Source organism: Maniola jurtina, chromosome 28 (assembly GCF_905333055.1).
Source record: "Maniola jurtina chromosome 28, ilManJurt1.1, whole genome shotgun sequence".
NCBI lineage: Eukaryota > Metazoa > Arthropoda > Insecta > Lepidoptera > Nymphalidae > Maniola > Maniola jurtina.
In genome coordinates, this window is record NC_060056.1 from 1,212,258 (window position 1) to 1,223,402 (window position 11,145).

The 11,145-nt window shown below is 43.6% G+C and overlaps 1 protein-coding gene across 2 annotated transcripts in view; it reads left to right on the top strand.

Moving 5' to 3' along the window:
- The window catches only part of LOC123879666 (zinc finger protein 90-like), a 31,244-nt gene extending 20,530 nt beyond the window's left edge, over window positions 1-10,714 (top strand). For both annotated transcript variants that reach the window (XM_045927519.1, XM_045927518.1), the window contains 6 exons: window positions 2,998-3,101; window positions 4,236-4,374; window positions 5,387-5,518; window positions 6,165-6,365; window positions 9,288-9,434; window positions 10,455-10,714. In XM_045927519.1, the coding sequence (XP_045783475.1) occupies window positions 2,998-3,101; window positions 4,236-4,374; window positions 5,387-5,518; window positions 6,165-6,365; window positions 9,288-9,434; window positions 10,455-10,616 (885 nt within the window). In that variant the 3' untranslated portion in view covers window positions 10,617-10,714. The remainder of the gene's footprint in view (window positions 1-2,997; window positions 3,102-4,235; window positions 4,375-5,386; window positions 5,519-6,164; window positions 6,366-9,287; window positions 9,435-10,454) is intronic.
- Window positions 10,715-11,145: the final 431 nt, after the last annotated feature.

Here is an 11,145-nt window from a genome sequence, read left to right on the forward strand (position 1 = left end):
GAGAGGTGAGCGAGCTGTACAGGGTGACCACTAACTACCCTCAGCGATGGGGAGTATTGCACGTACATGCGCCACATACGCATCAAACACCCCTCCGACTTTGTGTGCGCGCTGTGCGGGTACTCCTTCGTCAGCGAGAAGGGCATCGACTTGCACAAGAAGCTCAAGCATCGCCTCGACGACAGAGAGGTGAGCGAGCTGTACAGGGTGACCACTAACTACCCTCAGCGATGGGGAGTATTGCACGTACATGCGCCACATACGCATCAAGCACCCCTCCGACTTTGTGTGCGCGCTGTGCGGGTACTCCTTCGTCAGCGAGAAGGGCATCGACTTGCACAAGAAGCTCAAGCATCGCCTCGACGACAGAGAGGTGAGCGAGCTGTACAGGGTGACCACTAACTACCCTCAGCGATGGGGAGTATTGCACGTACATGCGCCACATACGCATCAAGCACCCCTCCGACTTTGTGTGCGCGCTGTGCGGGTACTCCTTCGTCAGCGAGAAGGGCATCGACTTGCACAAGAAGCTCAAGCATCGCCTCGACGACAGAGAGGTGAGCGAGCTGTACAGGGTGACCACTAACTACCCTCAGCGATGGGGAGTATTGCACGTACATGCGCCACATACGCATCAAGCACCCCTCCGACTTTGTGTGCGCGCTGTGCGGGTACTCCTTCGTCAGCGAGAAGGGCATCGACTTGCACAAGAAGCTCAAGCATCGCCTCGACGACAGAGAGGTGAGCGAGCTGTACAGGGTGACCACTAACTACCCTCAGCGATGGGGAGTATTGCACGTACATGCGCCACATACGCATCAAACACCCCTCCGACTTTGTGTGCGCGCTGTGCGGGTACTCCTTCGTCAGCGAGAAGGGCATCGACTTGCACAAGAAGCTCAAGCATCGCCTCGACGACAGAGAGGTGAGCGAGCTGTACAGGGTGACCACTAACTACCCTCAGCGATGGGGAGTATTGCACGTACATGCGCCACATACGCATCAAGCACCCCTCCGACTTTGTGTGCGCGCTGTGCGGGTACTCCTTCGTCAGCGAGAAGGGCATCGACTTGCACAAGAAGCTCAAGCATCGCCTCGACGACAGAGAGGTGAGCGAGCTGTACAGGGTGACCACTAACTACCCTCAGCGATGGGGAGTATTGCACGTACATGCGCCACATACGCATCAAGCACCCCTCCGACTTTGTGTGCGCGCTGTGCGGGTACTCCTTCGTCAGCGAGAAGGGCATCGACTTGCACAAGAAGCTCAAGCATCGCCTCGACGACAGAGAGGTGAGCGAGCTGTACAGGGTGACCACTAACTACCCTCAGCGATGGGGAGTATTGCACGTACATGCGCCACATACGCATCAAGCACCCCTCCGACTTTGTGTGCGCGCTGTGCGGGTACTCCTTCGTCAGCGAGAAGGGCATCGACTTGCACAAGAAGCTCAAGCATCGCCTCGACGACAGAGAGGTGAGCGAGCTGTACAGGGTGACCACTAACTACCCTCAGCGATGGGGAGTATTGCACGTACATGCGCCACATACGCATCAAACACCCCTCCGACTTTGTGTGCGCGCTGTGCGGGTACTCCTTCGTCAGCGAGAAGGGCATCGACTTGCACAAGAAGCTCAAGCATCGCCTCGACGACAGAGAGGTGAGCGAGCTGTACAGGGTGACCACTAACTACCCTCAGCGATGGGGAGTATTGCACGTACATGCGCCACATACGCATCAAGCACCCCTCCGACTTTGTGTGCGCGCTGTGCGGGTACTCCTTCGTCAGCGAGAAGGGCATCGACTTGCACAAGAAGCTCAAGCATCGCCTCGACGACAGAGAGGTGAGCGAGCTGTACAGGGTGACCACTAACTACCCTCAGCGATGGGGAGTATTGCACGTACATGCGCCACATACGCATCAAGCACCCCTCCGACTTTGTGTGCGCGCTGTGCGGGTACTCCTTCGTCAGCGTGTTTGAAAAACTTACAAAAAAAATTGTGCTTGCTTCGCTCACCAAATTTTCTCTAGCTGTATCGTAGGACTCATTGTTGTGAGTCGAGACCACCAACTACTCTCATTTATGGGGGAGTATTGGACGTAGACTTTTGACATGATAGTTACACAAAGTACGGTCTACTGCGGCTCGATTGCAGTAGAATGACAGCTACAATGTCACGATTGCAATCATCTCTGATTGGTCGACGCTTGCTTACTATTGGCTACATGTATTTTTGCAACAAGAATAGCACAAAGTCAGCCAATCACAACAATTGCGATTGTAATAATGATTAATGCAGATTTCCCGCAATCAAGCAGCTGTAGACTTCGTCTGTGGTGGCGTTTGCTGGCGCGCGTGTTGTGACTTTTTGGAGTGTTTTTTTGTTAGAAGTGGCCGGTTTTTGTGTTCTGCTGGTGTTTATTGATGGTGGAACTGACTGGGAAGCGCTCTAAAGGGGCGCCGCGCGTATGTCGGCGGGCGCCGGCACAGACGAATTCCACACTTATACATATAGTTTTCCTAACTCATAAATAAGTACAAACTTGACATTGGCTAATCAGTGTAAAGCCAGACGAGAGAGAAAAAGAAAAGCAGCTGTACTTTTGAAATGACAGTTGACATATAAAGCAAATCTTGCGAATGGTTTCCTCAGATTATACAGATAATAATATTAACATCAATATTCAGTGACTGTCAGTCAGTTAAAGGCTTTTTAACCCCCGACCCAAAAAGAGGGGTGTTATAAGTTTGACATGTGTATCTGTGTATCTGTCTGTGGCATCGTAGCTCCTAAACTAATGAACCGATTTTAATTTAGTTTTTTTTGTTTGAAAGGTGGCTTGATCGAGAGTGTTCTTAGCTATAATCAGGGAAAATCGGTTCAGCCGTTTGAAAGTTATCAGCTCTTTTCTAGTTATTACTGTAACCTTCACTTGTAGGGGATGTTATAAATTTTTAATTTACACTTGTATAAACTAAATGTTATTTTGTCAGATCCCCGAGGACGGTCCATTCTGTGAGCTGTGCAACGTCCGCTTCGTATCTGAAGTCGCGTACAAGAGACACCGCCAGGTCTCCGCCAAACATAACACAGACTCGTAAGCAAATTTGGTTATTAGCTAAATGATGCCCGCGGCTTCGCCCGCGTGGATTTAGGTTTTTTTTTTTTTTTGTTCACTATAGGTAAGCGCTTGACCACAATCACACCTGATGGAAAGTGATGATGTGGTCTAAGATGGGATGCGTTTAATGCGATGCGATGGGATGGGATTGTTTTAAAGATACCCGGATTGTAATTGGTAGGAAACACAGATCGCGGAAGAGTATTCCAAACCTTAGCCATGCGTATGAGGAATGAAGACGCAAAACGTTTCGTGCGCGTAGATGGGATGTCGACGACATAAGGATGGAAACTCGCCCGACGTCTTGCGGTTCGGTGGTAAAATGGTGAAGGGTTTTTAAAAATCCCGTGGTAACTTTTGATTATACAGGACAAAATTAGCCTTTCCGTAGTAGTCCGTTCCCAGAATGCAAGGCGTGTCTCTTTACCAAATTTTATAAAAACACTAGCTGATGCCCGCAGCTTCACCCGCGTGGATTGGTTAGATCCCCTGCAGCATCAGGATTGAGGAGTTGGACTCCAAATTTTTTATGAAACCTTTTCAAACAGACAGACAGACAGACAAAAAATTTAAAAACGTGTGATTCAGTTATAGTATCGTTCAAATAACCATATGACCTTAATATGCGGTAGTTATTTCGAAATTACAGACAGACACTCCAATTTTATTTATTAGTATAGATAAATCCCATACGATCACCGCGACCTAGGAATGCAATTCCATATAGCATCAGGGTTAAGGAGTTAGATTTATTTAGACAACAGACGGAAACGTTTAAGTGCGGAAACCAGCCCAGAGAGAAGAAGAAGAAGAAGGAGTTAGATTCTCGAGTTCAAAGTCAAAGTCAAAATCATTTATTCAAAGTAGGTTACAATTGTACTCCTTTTGATGGTCGAAATTGTTAAACTTGTACGATATAGTGGTGATAATTAATTACGTTACTTAAAACTAAAGCTACGAGGGTTCCAAACGCGCCCAAGTCTGAGAAGAGCCCACAACAAACTCAGCCGGGTATTCTTTTTTTTTATTAACACCACTTTACAATGATAAAGACTTTACTTGGTAGGTACCTCCAATATCAATTTATATCCATTCCTACTTATTTTCCAGTGATGCGAAAGAAAAGTCGAAAGGCAGGAAGCCCAGAGAAATCAAGGAAAAGTCCAAAAACGACAGTTCGGAGAGAAACGAGAGAAGAATGTACCCTAGTCAGATGCGGAAAGCGGAAGGTCCTATATCTTGTGAACAGGTTAGTTTGTATATCCCCTCCCAACTCCTAAACTCGGCGACAAACCTTGTGGAATTCCGCATGGGCGCGGAATTCCGCTCCAATGTGTCTTTTTTTTTTTAATTATATAGACTAGCGCTTGGCCGCAATCAGACCTGCTAGCAAGTGATGATGCAGCCTAAGATGGAGCGCGCTTGCTTAGAAGTTGCCTATTCACTCTTGACTTGAAGGTACCCATATTATAGGTGGAAGAGAAAACTGATGCCGGAAGGGCGTTCCATATCCTAGCGGTTCGAATTAGGAAAGTCTCAACGAAGTATACTCCAACCGCGCGCGTTTTCCGCGATTCCGCGCTATCATCTAATCTTTTACAATCGTCTCAGAACTCCGCAGTTTGACCTACTTTTATGCCTGGACTATAATGTTTTTTTTTTTTTTTTTTTTATTTATCAAGGAACGCTAACAATATACATATTTAACATTTTATATATACTAACTTACAAACTATTACATGACCGATATGTATATCAATAACTAGCGTCCACAACATTTATATAGTATTTACAGGTAATCTTTATATTACAACAGACTTAACAGATATAATAGATACATACAAGTACTTAAATAATAGGTATATGAAACATAATTACATTATAAAAAATAAAAATAAAATGACTATGGCTACGTTAAACAAAGGTTAAGTATTAAAAAATACAGACAGTTAGCTTTTGGATAAAATATGATCGGTGAGTTTTTTTTTGAAGGCAATAGCCGAGTCATGGAATATGTCGATGCCAGGTATCTTTTTAGATAGCTCATTATATTTAGCACACATACGTATAATTGGGGCTTGGTTCCCGAGATGTGATTTAACGAAAGGTATATAGAAGATTTTAGAGGATATACTGCTACGGGTGTTCCTACGCGGAATAGACAAAGATATCCGATTGAGGAGATTACTACATTTAATTTTATTTTGTAATAATTTGTGTTTTTCTTTGCACACTTGTGACATAAATGACTGTTATTGTAGTGCGGCATGCAACTAGAAGACTCTAGAGCGTACCACGGGCACTTCAGGCGTCACCACCCGGACAAGAACCGAACCAACTACCCTTCCATGAAGTCGCCCTTCATGTGCGAGTCTTGTGGCAGAATGTTTCAGGTTAGTTTTCTTTATTTTTAGGTTTACGGAACCCTAAAAATACTATACCTCAAAAGGAAAAACGGAATCCTTATGGTCCTGGTGGTATTTGCAACAAAAATACTATATTCAGCCAATCAAATCAATTGCAATTGTAAAGTAATTATGATTAATGCAGGTTTTTCGGAATCCATCTACAGATATGCACCGCCCGCCCTCCCACTAAGAAAGAAGCAGGAAATGAAAAAAATTATCAACCTTAAAAGTAATTTTTAGAGTTCCGTACCTCAAAAGGAAAAACGGAAACCTTATAGGATCACTTCGTTGTCTGTCTGTCTGTCTGTCAAGAAACCTATAGGGTACTTCCCGTTGACCAGGAATCATGAAATTTGGCAGGAAGGTAGGTCTTATAGCACAAGTACAGGAATAAATCTGAAAACCGTGAATTAGTGGTTACATCATTAAAAAAAAATTAAAACAGGTCTCAATTTTCAAAGTAAGATAACTATACCAAGTGGGGTATCATATGAAAGGGCTGTATCTGTAAGTTCTAAAACACATTTTTATGTATAATAGTTTTCGATTTATCCTGCAAAATGTTGGATAAATACCCGAGTACGGAACCCTCAGTGCGCGAGTCTGACTCGCACTTGGCCGGTTTTTTCAGAGTTACGCCCTTCTAAAAGACCACCGCTGGGTACATACGGGCGAGCGTCCGTTCGCGTGCGACGCGTGTGGGAAATCCTTCCGTATGAAGCAGCGGCTGGTCGCGCACCGCCGCGTGCACAGCCAGGTGCGAGCCACGTACGTGTGCAATCTGTGCGGGAAGAGCTTCTCCACGCATAGCAACCGACAGAGGCATATGGTGGTAAGTTGATGAGAACCTTAGGTTCTTGGCCAAGAACCTTAGGTTCTTTAGTGATGAATGTAAAGTCCTTGATGAGCTCTTCAACATTATTGATGAGAACCTTAGGTTCTTAGCCTAGAACCTTAGGTTCTTATTATTGTAATGGAAAGACAAGATGACGAACAATTTTACACTGTTATAAGAACCTAAAGTTCTCGGTAAAGAACTGAAGGATTGTATAAAACAAAAGTTACTCGACCACCGCTGGGTACATATTATGGTCGGCGGGAAATCCTTCCGTATGAAGCAGCGGCTGGTCGCGCACCGCCGCGTGCACAGCCAGGTGCGAGCCACGTACGTGTGCAGCCTGTGCGGGAAGAGCTTCTCCACGCATAGCAACCGACAGAGGCATATGGTGGTAAGTTGATGAGAACCTTAGGTTCTTGGCCAAGAACCTTAGGTTCTTTAGTGATGAATGTAAAGTCCTTGATGAGCTCTTCAACATTATTGATGAGAACCTTAGGTTCTTAGCCTAGAACCTTAGGTTCTTATTATTGTAATGGAAAGACAAGATGACGAACAATTTTACACTGTTATAAGAACCTAAAGTTCTCGGTAAAGAACTGAAGGATTGTATAAAACAAAAGTTACTCGACCACCGCTGGGTACATATTATGGTCGGCGGGAAATCCTTCCGTATGAAGCAGCGGCTGGTCGCGCACCGCCGCGTGCACAGCCAGGTGCGAGCCACGTACGTGTGCAATCTGTGCGGGAAGAGCTTCTCCACGCATAGCAACCGACAGAGGCATATGGTGGTAAGTTGATGAGAACCTTAGGTTCTTGGCCAAGAACCTTAGGTTCTTTAGTGATGAATGTAAAGTCCTTGATGAGCTCTTCAACATTATTGATGAGAACCTTAGGTTCTTAGCCTAGAACCTTAGGTTCTTATTATTGTAATGGAAAGACAAGATGACGAACAATTTTACACTGTTATAAGAACCTAAAGTTCTCGGTAAAGAACTGAAGGATTGTATAAAACAAAAGTTACTCGACCACCGCTGGGTACATATTATGGTCGGCGGGAAATCCTTCCGTATGAAGCAGCGGCTGGTCGCGCACCGCCGCGTGCACAGCCAGGTGCGAGCCACGTACGTGTGCAATCTGTGCGGGAAGAGCTTCTCCACGCATAGCAACCGACAGAGGCATATGGTGGTAAGTTGATGAGAACCTTAGGTTCTTGGCCAAGAACCTTAGGTTCTTTAGTGATGAATGTAAAGTCCTTGATGAGCTCTTCAACATTATTGATGAGAACCTTAGGTTCTTAGCCTAGAACCTTAGGTTCTTATTATTGTAATGGAAAGACAAGATGACGAACAATTTTACACTGTTATAAGAACCTAAAGTTCTCGGTAAAGAACTGAAGGATTGTATAAAACAAAAGTTACTCGACCACCGCTGGGTACATATTATGGTCGGCGGGAAATCCTTCCGTATGAAGCAGCGGCTGGTCGCGCACCGCCGCGTGCACAGCCAGGTGCGAGCCACGTACGTGTGCAGCCTGTGCGGGAAGAGCTTCTCCACGCATAGCAACCGACAGAGGCATATGGTGGTAAGTTGATGAGAACCTTAGGTTCTTGGCCAAGAACCTTAGGTTCTTTAGTGATGAATGTAAAGTCCTTGATGAGCTCTTCAACATTATTGATGAGAACCTTAGGTTCTTAGCCTAGAACCTTAGGTTCTTATTATTGTAATGGAAAGACAAGATGACGAACAATTTTACACTGTTATAAGAACCTAAAGTTCTCGGTAAAGAACTGAAGGATTGTATAAAACAAAAGTTACTCGACCACCGCTGGGTACATATTATGGTCGGCGGGAAATCCTTCCGTATGAAGCAGCGGCTGGTCGCGCACCGCCGCGTGCACAGCCAGGTGCGAGCCACGTACGTGTGCAGCCTGTGCGGGAAGAGCTTCTCCACGCATAGCAACCGACAGAGGCATATGGTGGTAAATTGATGAGAACCTTAGGTTCTTGGCCGAGAACCTTAGGTTCTTTAGTGTGCAAGGTAAAGTCCTTGATGTGCTCTTCAAGTTTATTGATGAGAACCTTAGGTTCTTTAGTGTGCAGGGTAAAGTCCTTGATGTGCTCTTCAAGTTTATTGATGAGAACCTTAGGTTCTTGGCCGAGAACCTTAGGTTCTTTAGTGTGCAGGGTAAAGTCCTTGATATGCTCTTCAAGTTTATTGATGAGAACCTTAGGTTCTTGGTCGAGAACTCTAGGTTCTTTAGTGATGAATGTAAAGTCCTTGATATGCTATTCAACATTATTGATGAGAACCTTAGGTTCTTGGCCGAGAACCTTAGGTTCTTTAGTGTGCAAGGTAAAGTCCTTGATATGCTCTTCAAGTGAGAACTTTAGGTTCTTGGTCGAAAACTTGAGGTTCTTGTATGATATGAGTAACCTTGATATGCTCCTCAAGTTTATTGATGGGAACCTAAGGTACTTATTGTGATAAAAAGGCAAGCTGGCGAAAATTACCAAATTATATGAGTATAATTACCAACTATAAATTACCAAGAGTGAATTGGCACCTTCTAGGTAAACGCGTCCCATCTTAGACCACATCATCACTTTCCATCAGGTGTGATTGTGGTCAAGCGCTTACCTATAGTGAATAAAAAAAAATTAAAAAAAATATATATAACAACCTAGGTTTTGGGACAAGAACTTTTTTGGGAGTTTTCATAATTGAATCATTATTATTAGAAGTTAGACAATTTTATATTTAAAGGCTTGAGGTCTAGATTAAAAACCATTGGTTCTTTTGTGATAAATTATAGCTAAATACCAAACACCTTTAGTTTATTTGATAAGAAACTTAGGTTCTCGATCAAGAATTTCGCTCTTGTAAAAGATATATTTTGTTAATTCTTTCTTCCTCAGATCCACACGGGTCTCAAACCGTTCAAGTGTGAGATGTGTGGCAAGTGCTTCAAACACTCGAGCGAGAAACGCGCGCACATCACTTACGTTCATCTTAAAAAGCCGTGGCCCAAGCGAGCTAGGGGGAAGCGACGCTCAGACAGACCGGTGAGTGTTAAAAAACCGGCCAAGTGCGAGTCAGACTCGCGCACTGAGGGTTTCGTACTCGGGTATTTTTTCCGACATTTTGCACAATACATCAAAAACTGTTATGCCTAAAAATAAATGAAAATCTGTTTTAGAATGTACAGGCAAAACCCTTTCATATGAAACCCCACTTGGTATAGTTATCTTACTTTGAAAAATGAAAATACTAATTATTTGTTCATGAACACGTTTTAATTACTTTTTGTGATGTAAATACAAATTCAAGGTTTTCAGATTTTTTCCTTTACTATTACCAAATTTCATGATTCTAAGGAAACCTGATAGGTTGACACGACAGACAGACAGACAGCTAACAAAGCCGTCCTATAGGATGTCTTATACTTAACGGAATTCTTATAAGAGTTGAGAGATGTGCACTTTTCATAACACTGGAGATTGGTTTGAAAGTTAAACTTCCCAGACAGTGTTAACTGTCCAGTAAAGTAAGTATAAAACATTTCATATCACAAGTTTAAATTTGGAATAATAATGTTTGTTCCTCACAACTGTGCAGAAAAGTAACTATGATATTATGGTTCGTCTGTGTTGGCGTTGGCTGGCGCGCGTGCTCTGCCTTTTTGGAGTGTTTTCTTTTTTGTTAAAAGTGGCCGGGTTTTGTGTTTTACTGGTGTTTTTGGTGGTGAAACTGACTGGAAAGCGCTCTAAAGGGGCGCCGCGCGTGTGTCTTCGAGCGCCGGCACAGACGAAGTCCATACTTATATAGTTTCCCTAACTTGTAAATAACTACAAACCTGACATTGGCTAATCAGAGTAAAGCCAGATTTAAAGAAAAAAAAAAACCATAGAGATCATATCACAAGTTTGAATTTGGAATAATAATGTTTGTTCCTCACAACTGTCCAGAAAAGTAACTATGATATGTTTGAATTTGGAATAATAAACCAATGCCAAACCTGTGTCATAATATGCCCAAGGGAGTTTATAATTTTTCCTCATACAATTTTTTTCTTTGTGTGACAGAGACAGTTGCAACCTCTCGGTTCGGTACCGGCGGGTGTGAGCGAGATGGACATAGCCCAGCAAGCGTGGGGCGCTTGCGACCCCAAACACCACAATATGAACATTATGGAAGATAAACCAGTGTATTTTAGTAATATTAAAGTCCTGTACGACGCCGCGTAACTTATTTACCGACTAGCTGTGCCCGCGACTTCGTTCGCTTGGAATAGAAATGTTCGCCGTGATTCTTTAAATTGACATAACTTTTTTTATTTATGAACCGATTGACATGAAATAAACACTTAATGTTAAGTGAAGCTTACTACAATATATTAGTGAAAACCGTATCTAAATCGAATAAGCCGTTTCTGATATTAGCGTGCACAAACACACAGACAAACAGACAAAAAAAAATTAATTACAATTTCGGGTTCGGCATCGATATAATAACAACCCCTGCTACTTTTTTTTATATATTTCCATTGTACAGACACCAGTTTTCTACAATTTTATTATATGTATAGATTACCGATTTTGAAGGCCCTCTAGCGCTGTGGTAAGCGCTGTGGTCGTAGAGGTTAAAAACTGTATTTAGACTATTACAAAAGACAGTGGTTTTATTGATTTTAACTAATTTATTGTATTTTATCTACTACTAGCCGATGCCCGCGACTTCGCCCGCGTGGATTTAGGTTTTTCGGAATCCCGTGGG